This window comes from Rhyacophila brunnea, unplaced genomic scaffold, assembly GCF_057557595.1.
Source record: "Rhyacophila brunnea isolate RB1 unplaced genomic scaffold, BYU_Rbru_1.0 scaffold_4, whole genome shotgun sequence".
In the NCBI taxonomy this organism is placed as follows: Eukaryota; Metazoa; Arthropoda; class Insecta; order Trichoptera; family Rhyacophilidae; genus Rhyacophila; species Rhyacophila brunnea.
Genome location: NW_028233068.1, coordinates 39,600,189 through 39,614,146, shown reverse-complemented (window position 1 = coordinate 39,614,146; position 13,958 = coordinate 39,600,189). Strand labels below are relative to the sequence as shown.

The following is a 13,958-nucleotide window of genomic DNA, read 5'->3' as shown; positions in this document are numbered from 1 at the left end:
ACATAATATAAGGCACATCTTTTATGGAAGAACAAAGTTGCCTCGCCATCTTTTGCAATATAACACCATTAAGAAAAAAACATAGATTGTCCAGAACCTAGTGGATTAAATAAGTTCATCCTATGCAGAGCATATAAGGGGATTTAAATGGTGGAGTTGTAACAGTTTTTTTTTTACGAGAAATGGATGTTAACCACTTGCTCAACCTTATTATACATGCTTTGGGACCAAACACATGTTGAAAAATGACATGTAGATTCGCCAAACCCGGAATTCAAACATCAGACCCATGGTATAAACCGACGCTTTACCACTCGGCCATTGTAGGTTTACACCAGATGGTAAATTCAAGCAAGGTTTCTTTGAAAGGGGGATCATAAGAAAACACTTTCTGATAAGATATATTTTATTTATTGGTAACTTTACATTAAAAAAAACCAAAATTTGCCAAAGGTGTAAAGTAATATCTTTTCATTACACTCAATAATATCTTAAACACAAAACAAAGTTATTTATAATATGTATACATACACCAGTTTCAGATATCAAATATGATCTCATCAGTTTACTTGATAACAATTAATAAATAATATCATTTTTCATTGAATTGACACCCACGTGAAAAGAATGCTGATCAGTCGGAATATTAGTCAACTGAATATAATCAGAACAGTGAAATTAGATATCAAATAAAAAACCATTTTTCAGATGTTTACTTCACAATAATAATATGCAAGTAAAAAAATATGCCTGAATAAAATCCAATCTACATTTTATTAATAACTATAAAGGTTTCTAAAGAAGTTTGGAAACACCAATGTGTGATTGATTTTGATTGATTGATTGAAATGATTTTGATTATTTTTTTTTGTATCATTTTATTTCCAAGGAGCAAAATGCTCAATTTTACTTGCTGATCAACCCTCAATTATTATTGCACTAATAAATATACCCAAAATAAAATTGGACTTTAAGTTGTAACATTTTAGTTTATCAGCTTCTATATCGGTCATTAATAGCACCTGTACACGTGCATGGATTTACTGCCACCAATAGTGCGTAAATTAAAATATTGTGATAATAATTGTTTACATGTAATAGTGCTGACTGTCTCGCCAATCTCATTCTTCAAACGTAAGCGAGACGCGTTGTCATTGTATGGTGCTATTTGATATGATGCGAATATTGGTAAACGCGGTGTAGTTCCTATTTTTTCAGGCAGGTACACTACTATCATTCTACTGCGCATACATCATGCAAGTTCCAACTAACGCGTGAAAATTCAGAAGCTTCTGAACTTTTTCGATCCATTCTTGCAACTTGCACGATAATATGTGTTTACACACGCATTTTCTTGTTATGGCCGCGATAATACGTACTGTCAGTAGTAAATCCATGTTCGTGTAAACGAGGTATACGTGACCGAATGCTGTGTAAAGGTCGATAATGAAGAATTTTGAGAAATTTGAACATTTTGCGTTTAAAATTTACCGAATATTGCTTATAATCTTACCTGCGCAAACCGGTTTGTACCGGGAAGCCCGTGGGTATGGACGGGAAAACGAAAAGCGCTGTAAGTCTATATCGTGCAGGCAAGTCGCTGCCGTCTAGCCGGCGCATAAACACAGAATGTTCTGACATATCAAATATGGCTTTATTCTCAATTTCAACTATGATGACGTTTACTACGATAGTCTTTTATGGTATTAACATATTTTATGTGGACATTAAATGTTAATTACTAAAATGAGAAAAGACGGTATCATAATGACACAGATTTTTCCTATAAAGTCTACAGATTATCTAGGCTAAGCTCGCAAAGATACACCGGATCTCCATTTTCGACCTTCACACAGCACTCCGGTCCTAAAGTTTTTAAGTATGTGTTTGACAGGTTTTATAAGGTATAGAACATTACATATAGAATACGTGCGTATTTTTTAGATTTCGACTGAATGTTGACTTATCGGTTATTCGAAATATTGCACGACACCCAGTCTAAAACATAACGCTAATAATAGTAATATCCTCCTGTATTACTGCAAAATCAACACATGGGAAGCCGGGGTTGTACAAGTTACATAAGTTTATCGATTTTATGAAACACATTTAAGTAATATGTTTAAAAAAATCTTTTTCTTAAATATGTATATTTCTCACTTAGGTATTTAACTCATTCCGTGCGTCCAATGCAACTGGTGCGTTGCCGTTAGTTGGCCATTAGATAATATTAGAATGTTAATTAAATAGTAATTAACAGGTCCGGAGTGAATGAGTTAAACTGTCTATCTCAGTTGTTAAGGTGATACATCAGTGAAACGGCAAATAATTTTCAACTATAGGCGCGACGAAATTTTGGACACGCTGCCATTTGGAGAGAGAGCGTTGAGCTGGAAACACGTCAATTTGTTTCGTGATGGCGACGGGCGTATTAATTCTTAAATCGTGTAAAGATGACTAAAAACATTACCCATTTACTTTAAAAAGAAAACTTGTCAATGAATATATTATTATTGTTACTGATAGAACAATAAACAGAACACTAAATGGACATATGTTAGATTTATATGACAAATTATATTTCTTTTGACATGCGTCATTTGCACCCGCGACCCGCAATCCACGCATCGCTTAGCCACGATCTTTTTAGACCGTGTCTCAACTGAGGTATAACCTTAATAATGGTCCGAACATATAACTTTCACTATCTCCATCTCAGCGTGACAGCATGTGATATGGTGGTAACGTGTTCAGGCCATAACTGACAATTTGATGATTCTCTCACCCCAATTTCTATGTCAATCATTTTTTTCAAAATATCAATTGTAAATATCATATTGTATTCATTGTCTCACTCACGAATATCGCAAGGGTTGATGTGTATAAAGTTTTTTGCTACTCATACGGTAATACACTATATATCAAAATACATTATACCTAATAATAATATAATATAAGCTGATTCGAAAACAACTACATACATAATAACTTTTTAATTGTCCCAAAAAAAAATAATATGAAGTCATTCTTAATCTCCTAGATGTTTTATAATAATTAAACAAAAAAAACAATATTGTAAGTCGTATCAAAATAATAGCTAAAAATATTTCAGTGCCATACTCTGGTTTAAGTTAGTCATTATTTCAACATTGCCAAAGTGAAAAACATATTTTTAAAAATTGCTGCCTTGTTGGGTTGAATAGCTTCAACAAAATTTGAATTAAACATCATTGACTTGACGTGAACAAATTAATATCACATTTTTAAATATAGCAGTCCTCCTTATAGTGACAATTTTTTTATAACAACTTTATATAATACCAGTTTCGATGTTAAGCAGTTGCGGGTCAAATGGTTGCCGCTCTAATGATTATTTAATTACAAACAATGCCGTTGTCATGCAGTGGCTACACATGTGCCTTAAGTTAATGATAGCTATATTAATTAACAATTGCCACATTTGACATATTATTTAGTTTTGCTTAAGTAATATCTGATTTAATAAAAAAAAATATGATTAAAAAGCTAAAAATTATTCCTGTGAAGCACCCATGCCTTTCCATTAAAAAGTGCAAACAACACTGCATTATTAGGTACATTACATTATTTGAACTCAGATATCAATTTAGCTTGATATGGAATACTTAATGAATGTATTGAGCTTATAATAACGTAAGTATTAGTATTAGTTTGGTTATCTGTCAAACGTAATAATTGATTTATACAACCTAATTTCACAATTACATTTAACGCATGCAATCTATACGCGCTTGAAACGCAGCTGAATGGAATTATTTTCGCTTATATCAGAGGTTTTCAAACACTAAAAATATAAATATAGACCGAGCAACCAATCGATACATTTATTCTTTACCTTCAAAATAAGATGTTTTTATACATATGTTATCGAAATAAGCAAGGCGTCTATATCACAATGTCAACTTATGCGCAGTATTTTTGTTTTCAGTTACTTAGTATTTTTAAATTCAACCAAATCATAGATGGTTGTTTAAAATAAGCATCAAATACTCTCAACAGCGATAAGGGAAGAGCAGCTTACATTTTTTTACCATTTGATGAAAACAGCCACCAAAATATATGAAATAAGTATGAGCACTGTGATCGTCGATAAGCCCATTAAATTAAGATTGTCAGGATTTTTTTTTTCAAACAGTGTGCGGCGCCCTCTGGCAATTACATACCTTTTAAATACCACTGGCTTATGTAATGACACACGTGCAAACTCCATACAAGATGTCTACATATGATGATGGCATAAATCGTCTGCATTTAATGAAATGGTGAAATTGGTATATAAATGTTGCAGTGTTGCCTTAAAAAATTATAAAAATCATCAACACATCCCGAGTTAGCAACAGTACGAAGCTGAAATCAGCAAGCAAAGAGATAATAAAATGTTGAATATTTGTTTTACTTCATACTTATGAAACAGCTTCAGTCAGAACGGGCCCTAAATAAGGAGATTGGTCACAATAGAACCACTTTGGAGAAGGTATTTCTTGAAATTGTACAACATTTGTGCTAATTTCCTGGTTTACTTTATAATAATGACATTCTCTCGGCTCAGATTCCTTAATGGCCGTTGAATAAGGAGGAGCGAGGATATCTAGAAAAGCTGACGGCACACCGATGGCTTCGATTTCGTGAAAATTTGATTCAGTCGGCGTCAAAATGCAGCACTCCGATTCAGAATTACATATTCTTTCATCAGTCACTTTTGCGAAAAACAATCTATCATATCTAGACTTCGTCGGCGAATTATTTATTTCACTATCACCTGCTTGTGAAAGATCCCTACAAGCTTCAGTCAATTGTATTTCACTAAAACTCTTTATTCTCACGTTTCCGGATAACACTTTTAACAATCCATGCATTTGAGGGTGATCGTGTAAGGGCATTTTGAATCCTGGCTTTAAAATAAATATGCTCATATTCATGTTGCGATTTTCAAAGATTTCTATGTAAGTACAGGGTGCCTTTTCACCGGTGACCCAAAGAAACTCGTCGTCGAACGCCGGGTCCAGACGTACGTGATCCGCCCGAATGAGATCGAGGGCATCCTTTAACTTTTTAAAATTTGATAGGAAATCTACGTCGCTCTTCGGTGAAAATGTCTTGAGTGCTTGTCTAAACACGTTTATTAGCGGCTGTGTCTTCATATCTGAAGAATCTTCCGAATCCATTTGATCAGACAACTCACTATCCAGAATGTATAAATTATTATGCTTTAAACATATTGATTTTGACCATACAAAAGATAATTTTATGTTGTTCAGTTATGCACTGTTTAAGAAAGTCCCAATTCACTTATGTTGGGTATAAAGACACACTTTATCAGAGAATCGTCGTGAAGAACCGAACTGTCATATAATTTTATACACCTCTCACCTCAGAAAAAGGGCAAATTTATAGACGAAGAACTGTCACTGAAATATGTTTGCCAAGTATGAAAATTAAACTTCAAACATTAAAATTATAAATTTCAAAAAATTCATAGTTTTTCAGATGGAAATGCTTTTGACATTTTTTATAAAACTTAATCACAAAATATAAATATTACACTTTATCATTTTTTTTTTTGATAACTCAACACAAACATCCTTAATATTTGTCTATGGTAGACAAATATTCTGTCTGTGTTTCAGTGTTGCCAACCGTACTATAATTATAGTATTTGTACTATAATTTTCGTCTGCGTACTATGTACGATATAAAACAGGTATAGTACGCCCAAAATACTATAATTTTGAGAAATCGGAATTGCCAATAGAAGAAAAACAACGCCGAAATAATTCGTGAGAAGCAAAAAAAATAAATAATCCCCATGTCTAAAAAAAAGTGACGTTCATTATTTAAGACAGCGATTTCCAAACTGGGAGGCGCAGAGTGTTGCAAAGGGAGGCGCGAAAAGTTTAACACAATTAATGTAGCCACAGGTTTGCAGTTTGCAAATGCATAGTTTATAAAACGGCCGCTAGTTATAAACTACACAACAAAACAGTCCTATAAAAGGTTGTTTCCAAACCTTTCTGCAAATATAGAGACTAATTTTATAATCCCTTACTTCGATACTATTGTAAAGCCTAATGGCTATCTCGTAAAAAAATGAAATATAAGGGTAAAATTAATCATAATGTTGAAATTTGTTTAGGAATGATAATTTTGTTGTTAAACTTGTCTATTTGGTTGAAATTTTAAAAAAATTGAGTGAATAAATCAATCCAAGGACCACTAATGCATTCACTGATTTAAAACGACAAAGTGAAGGCATTCATAAAAAATGGAGCTTAGGAAATCAAAATGACAAAAAAAAAGTTCGCCATGTCTCCATTATTTTTTAATGATTTCTACGCCAGAGTTCTTGGTTAGTTTGCTAATACACTTTGCACATCTTTTTATTAACGGCGCTGCTTTGTTTCGAAACTATTAAATATTTTAAATGTGTGGTTGAAAAATCCTGACCCAAGGGGTCCGGTTCGGGATGTGGGGTCCATGATAGAATCCATTTGTCAATGAATGAAGATGAATATTTGGATTGACTACTATTGAAATTGATTGTGCTAATAAACAAGCACATTCGTCAAAAATTAATGTAATGTAAGTAGTAAAACCTTGTTTTTTTTTTTTCATTTTTGTATTCGTAAGTAGGTACTTTGTTGACTATTTAAAAAGGTGTCTGTATTATTTAATGACATAGGGGTGGGAGGAGGTGCCTAGATTAGATTTTTTTTAAAGGGAGGCGTAGTAACATAAAGTTTGGAAACCACTGACTTAACATTTGAATTTTGTCTAAAAAACAAGACGTTAATTACCTTTCATGGATATTTTGTGTAAAAAAAAGACTTTAATTACCCCACGTTAAATTTTTTGAAAATGCAGAAAATTATTGGTCACTCAACGCGTACTATATTTTTTGCCGTAATACTATAATTTTGAAGGCACTGTACTATAATTCCACTTTCATAATATGGCAACACTGCTGTGTTTGTCAATATGTCAAAATAGAAAAGTCAAACAACGAAATCGAAGTAAATTAATGTACCGTATTTTTGAAAACTTTAATTTTACTAAATCGTGTCTAATGTACCCTTATCAAAAAGTTATTTATATTGACCATGGAGTTCTCAGACTTGCTACGGCCAGGTTTGAGAGGGGTGAAATCTTGTCACAAATGCAAAAGTTTCAATGGAAATCGCGCACGGTATTGTAAGAACACCAAGTGCAATGCTATTTTTTTGGCAGGATTTCAGAAGCCAATGTCTCCATCGCATGCTGTCAAATTGACGACCAACCTATCTTCTTGTGTGTATTCAGTAAGAGTCCGCGACAAGGGACCAGATTATAGAGGATTTGTTGTATTGGACAACCGAGCACTATCTGATGTTCAACCAAGCTCGCCTGACATTTGCTATGTAGAGTGCTGTGCGCAGCAAATTAAAAATAAATCTAAGGAAGATGTCTTTCATTTGCCTTTACCGAAAAATGATTGTGTACACATCCGTGCTGCTCGTAGCCATTTCGTCGAAGCAGGTACCTATTCATTAAACAGTTCCCCTGTTCTGCCAATATTATTGATTTAATTAAATTTATAAAGGAATATTATAAATAAAATTCTGGAGCTCTCGTGTTAATATGCTAGGTTTTGACACACTGGTTGTAAAATGAAGTTTACTATAATTATCGAAGACATGATGTTTACCTACAATATGAAGTAATCATTATGGAGCTTAAAAAATAGTTACCATCAGTACTAAAATAGATGAAAAATGATTGTACACCCGTACCTCTTTTTGCACGGTTTCGAAATAACACGGTTTAAAAAAAGTACCGATTATTTTTTTAAAAAGAATAAAAATACGTATGTATACATATTTATCAAAAAATTGCGTTGCAATGGACTGCACGCCATATTCAATACTTCACAAGATAAGATTTCAGAATGTTAATTTATTTATTATTGAACATTTATAATCCTGGAAAACCTCAGAAACATACCTATTAGAATAATTCCTTAGAAAAGTCTTCACTTTCCTTGTGAAGCTGTCGATTTATCTATGGTTCAATAAATTATTTCTAAAAACTACGTTTTTATCTGAGGTATTTTATAATCAATTACTTACTTAGTAACGGTTACGATTAAGTTTTATGATTATTAATATTTTTTTTACTTAATCCACAAAAGTTTTTTCACAAGCTCTTGCGAATTCTCGCAGAACCCCAGACATGGCTCACCAAACTCCTGAGTTGAGTCTAAAATACTCGCCTCCATTGTCATGGGTTCTGTGCTTGTAAAATGTGGCTGAGTCAAATTCATATATCAAAAAAAGTGTTAGGGTCCAGCCTATAAACCTAATGAGTTGTGCGAATGATTATCAAAATCCTCCAAAACACTGTCGAAATCCATATGCATAGTCTTTGAGATAAAATGGTGACTTCCGTTATATAGGAGGTAGGTTTTTCTTATAATTGCCAAATTCCGGTGACTACAATAATGGTACTTCTATACATATTTTGGCTAACATGTCAGAGCACCGTATGTAGTTTTAATGATAAAAGTAGGGGTAGTAGGTATCGATATGTACATGATATCAAGAAGGAATTTGTTTGTAAGTGGGGCATATATTATATATATTACATATGTAGTATGATTTTTAGTTTTTCAGATGTGTCAGCCAGAATTTGAAAGCACTCTATATGTAAATTAATATCTTCATACATTCTAACATACTTTTTTGCGAGAAACGATTGTTAGACATACACCCAACCCATTTTATCAATTTTCAATCCATCTGTGTCCATTTAACATATTATTATGTTATGACCATATACCAGGAATAGAATGTTTTTGATACCTGACATGACTTGAAATTATCCAAAAGCGTATGTCTTTCAAAAGGATTGCATATTATACTGTGTTCGATGTTGTTAAGTTCAACTAAACTTACATAATTTGAAAACACATCATACATATTCATAAGTACTAGAATAAAAGAAATAGATAATTACTTTACATTTTTTAGAACCATTGTCTATTGTGGCGAGTACCGTGAACTTGCTAGACATCAGCCAGGAAATTAAAGATGAAATTCTTCAGATGAAAGCAGATGATAGCGCCAATCCGTTGGTTCAGAGAGTTTCAAAAAACACAATGGCTGTTAAATGTACTGTGACCAAACGAAACCCTTTGGGCTACTTACATATTTTGTTTGTCCCGTCGAAAATTAAACCACAAAGGTAAATGTTTTGTTCACATCGGTATGAATAGTGGGTATTTTATAATATACATAATACTGTTAGATGACTGGTTGCAAGCGCGCATTGAAGGGGGGAATGGAAGAAATACAAATTATTTATGTGAATGGAATATTAATACTTTTTCCTGATCATCAGAACCTCATGACTGAAGGTACATGTACCTGAAAAAGTGCTATAGAGCCTTAAAAATTAATATTAATACTATTCTTCCGTATGCGCGCCTGATTGGTTGTTTTGAAAAATACCATGCTATAATCAGTAGGCAAAAAATTTTGATTTAAAAAATAATTTAATATGTCGGAAGCACAAATTAATGAGATAATATGAAAGTAGTTTATATAAGCAATTAGTTGTTTTTAATTTGTGGGACTTTACAAACATTTTGTTGTTTCAGGTTTAATTGCACGTGTGAATTGTTTGGAGTAAAACAACCTAAAAAGAAGAAAACTGCAATGGAGAAGAAAAACTCGCCAGAAAAGTCAATTTTAGGGTTGTATAAAGATGAAAATGACGATACAGTAAATTTCAAAAAATGTATTCACTTCTATATGTGCATAGCTGCATTTGTTTTTAACACCAAATGTTATGAAGAATTTCAATGTTATGTTGATATTTTAATACCACCTGAAAAGAGAAAAATGCTAGGTAATTATCTCCTCTTATCACATGATATCAATCATAGAGACTGGTTTAATTTGGAGGCGGCTATTAATAATGTATCATCTAAATAAAAGTGAAAATCCATTTCATATACAATGTTTGTCAAAAACTTTTTTATAAATTAAATCTTTATAGTTTCAGTTTTCGTTGACGAAGATGATGAGAATATTTACATGGAAAAAGATCAGTCACTTCTTTCGATAATTAGCTCCCAAGAAAATTTTATCGAACTCACTGAAGACGTTTCAACTCCACAGGAGTTAACAGGAGGGGCTCTTTCACCCTTTGTTACTCAAGTCATAGAACTCCCTAACGGAAATGGCCACATGATAGAACTCCATGCTGAGTTGCATTCAAATGAGTTACAAAACAGTGAAAACTATTCAGACAACTGTGGATATGAACTTAAGGACATTGTCGTTTACAAAACTAATAACAATAACGATATTGTGAAGACTTGCGATGTTTTATTGGCTAATAGTGCTGATAATGTGATTTCAACAGCTAAATCATGCCCCGTCGGTAAATCTGAATCATTAGATATCCAAATCATGTTATCTGACAGTGGAAATTTAATTAACCTTTCAAATATTATTGTTGATGAAAATCCCAAGGAGGTAATTGAAAAAACGCAAGACAGTCAAAGCTTGGATGTTAGCCCTGATGATATTGATATTAGTAGTCAAGGCGAGTTTTGGAAGAATGAAAAAGATGTGCCAAAAAACAGTGAATTCATTGACATTCAAGAGTTATCTCTACAAAAAAATCATAATGATCATGTTTACACTATTGCGGGTGATGATTGTTCACTAAAAATTATTTCTCTGGATCAGTATGACTCCCTATTTGGTAAAAAAGATATAGAAAATGTGTCGGATGCTCCTATTACTACAAGCTATCATTTTTTACATAACGATGTGCTAGTTGGCAACACTGTAGAAGACACTCAACATAATATTATATCAGATGTTAAAGCAGTAGAAAAATCTCATTTATTCAATGATAGTGCATTGACTACATCCGATTCTGACGAAGAAATGTTTTTTTTGGCTGCTGATAATTCTGATGACATGAATAATCACTGTGATATTTCTTTGGGAAGTATTGTGCATACAGAAAATCAACAAAACAATAGTATTCTCGAAGTCAAAAATATTCCTAGAAAAAGGAAGAAATTGCCCAGTAGCAATAATTATCTGAATCCCATGTTATCTGATTATAGTAACTTTCAAAATATTTCAGTTGTCAATACTGATAAATATGTATGTAATGATCTTCCAATTGAATTCTGCAACACATCCACATTTCTAAACAACAATATATACGAAATAAATACATCTAGAGAACATATTGAAACCAGTCCTGTAAAAAATAATGAGCAATGCGATGATATTCTTTTGAGAAAACCTCAACGATCTTCTAAGCTTAAGAAAAAGGAATTAAATCAAGAATCAAACATTGTTCATGAGAGTGAAGCAAATTTTGCATTCACGCAATGGTTGTCGTCTGTCACAGAAAATATTAATCAAACTATGCATTATCAATTTAGTGGAAAACCAGATGCTCTTGTTTTTCATATACCGCAGGTTTGATAGATTTTTTTAAAAAACTTTTTAATAAATTTTCATTTAAAAGGTTTAACAGTATATTATTTTTCTTACTTTTGATAGATGCTTCAATATGGAAACTGTGTTAATTGACCTTTATTTTCAATTTTAACTATTTGCTAAAACCCTATGCAAGCCGAGGAAAGGATGAACATAACAATCATCTATTCACTGGATTCAAACACACATACAATGCACCATATCTGTGGAAGACATGTTCATATTTCTAAAATGTTGATATGATAAGTATTTTGTGTACAACATTTGGGTAAACAGCATTCCACCATTTTATTTTCAGTTGTTCTTTGAATGTTTACAAGAAAGAATAAACATGGGTGCAGTGAAAAGACGATTACCAAATCATACTTCGGAATTTGTACGGAAAGATGCAGTGCCTCTAGGAAAGTTTACAAAGTACACTTGGAACATTATTAATATATTCCATTTAAAAAAGATATTTGACACATCTCATGTAAGTTTCAACGGAAATTTATTATATTTTACTTGTAATTGCACCATTTGTTTCATGATAATATTTTTAATATTGAACCATATCCTTGCCTTTCCAAACAAGGGTGATACATCACTATTTGGTAAACCCTTGTGTTTTACTTAGTATAACCCTTTCTTTAATTTCAGATACAATTAGAAATAACTCGATTCTTTAAGCAAAACTTAGATGGAACATTTACTCATATAGTTAAGGTACCAAGTACGGAAACATCGCCAGAAAAACCAGCAAAAATGAAAAAAAACCATTCTAAAAAACTAATGCAACCTCCACTAAACACTGGTAAGGCAAATATAAAGCCAGGATCCCTGATAACCTATCTGAGAGTTGGCTTTACAGAACCCAATCAAAATGTCCCAACTCCATTTTGCATCGAGTGGATACCGAATTTGTTGCCCAAAACTAAAATTGGTGAATTGCGGCTCGTGTTTGAATATGGCCGTAAAACAAACTATGTGCCGCAAGATTCAGCTGCAAGGGTTGTATATAAAATACTGAAATTATAATTACCAAAAGCTCTGGAAACTTCCATTAAGGCGGATCCTTATACCAGCAGAGGCACCTAGCGGAAAAATACGAAGCTTGCAATTTGAGACATTTTACATACCCTACGTTTTTATTTATATCAAATTTTATTTTAGGTCCCAATATTGAAGCTCGATTTGATATAAATAAAAAGGATTTCAAGTTATACACATTTATATTTTTATAACAATCAATGTTTTTTAAAATGAATATAAAAAATATTAAAACGATGAATTAGTCAAAAATCTACACGGTGAAAAATTTAAAACTTAATAAACTAAATTTTAATAATAAATATGACCATAAAATATAATGTAATAATAACGTAACTGTGGACATAAATATGTAACAAATTCACATTTTTTTTACAATTGTAAGCTTAGTTTTTTTTTCTAATGTATTCAGATACATTTTTATTAATTAATACAGTTTAAATTATAAATTATCAAAAAAATGTCTCAAATTGCAAGCCTCGTATTTTTCCGCTCTCTACTGGTATAAGGATCCCCGTTAATGAACAATGTAAAGAGATTTTGTATGTACCTATTATGATTTCCACTAAACCTAGTCAATTAATGATGTAAATTACAAATTTTAATTAATTTACCTACTTTATAATTGATTTATATACAACGCTTTTTTATTTAAAATTTAATTGAAATAAATGAAAATATCTGATATAATTTTGTTCTTTTCCTACCTACCTCAGATTAATTTCACCTGAATGACATATAAACATTACATTGGGGTTCACAACACATGTTTTGCGTGTCTCGTTGTTGAGGGACGAGACTGCTTTGGTTTGGGGATGACCAGGAGGTGTAGATGGAGAGATGAGAAGTCGAGATTTAGTGGTTGCTCCGATGGATAGAGGAGCGAGTTTTATTTGCAGCGTAAACAGTCGGTACAAGAGTATATTACTAAGGCGTTATGTTACAATACTTATGATACTGTTCCGAGGTCCGAACTCGGTGGAATAAAACCGTGCGGAGCGACTGACACGAAGCTTACTGATCGGACTGAGATTATGATTGATACTAATAGGTATTTAGACTGACTAACTCACAACTATGACCCGCTAATTATATGCATGAATATTCAGTGTATTGCGAGTCATTGTTGATCAAGTTTGCAATTGAGAAATCTGCTGGCCTCTGCCGCTTCGATCCCATTGAATAATGTCACGCGTGTAGAATATGCTGATTGTAGATATGACGATTGTTGATTTGAAATGACTTGCTAATTCTTAGCCGGCTCGTGCGAGTGCATCAGAACTCGCCGCATGTCGAATTCGTCGATGTGACGTCATCGCCATCCACATAACAAACGTTGTCAAATGGAGTTTCGCAGATCGCAGCTGACAAGGTCAGAAGTCATTG

General features: G+C 32.6%; 2 protein-coding genes across 3 annotated transcripts; one reads left to right on the top strand and one right to left on the bottom strand.

Annotated features, from left to right (window-relative positions):
* Positions 1–397: 397 nt before the first annotated feature.
* LOC147067363 (2-aminoethanethiol dioxygenase) lies at positions 398–5,436 on the bottom strand. Its single transcript, XM_085954642.1, has one exon. It carries the CDS (start codon positions 5,202–5,204, stop codon positions 4,443–4,445), a length of 762 nt encoding a protein of 253 aa, XP_085810768.1. The 5' UTR covers positions 5,205–5,436; the 3' UTR covers positions 398–4,442.
* Positions 5,437–6,999: 1,563 nt separating this feature from the next.
* Positions 7,000–13,259, top strand: LOC147067362 (uncharacterized protein C2orf42). 2 transcript variants are annotated; one of them, XM_085954103.1, is made up of 6 exons: positions 7,000–7,551; positions 9,042–9,255; positions 9,671–9,921; positions 10,078–11,522; positions 11,842–12,015; positions 12,183–13,259. In XM_085954103.1, the coding sequence occupies exons 1-6, from the start codon at positions 7,137–7,139 to the stop codon at positions 12,558–12,560; spliced, it is 2,877 nt and encodes a 958-aa protein (XP_085810229.1). In that variant the 5' UTR covers positions 7,000–7,136; the 3' UTR covers positions 12,561–13,259. The 2 variants fall into 2 exon arrangements, with proteins under 2 accessions (XP_085810229.1, XP_085810228.1); XM_085954102.1 differs by having other exon boundaries at positions 10,072–11,522.
* The last annotated feature ends 699 nt before the right edge of the window (positions 13,260–13,958 follow it).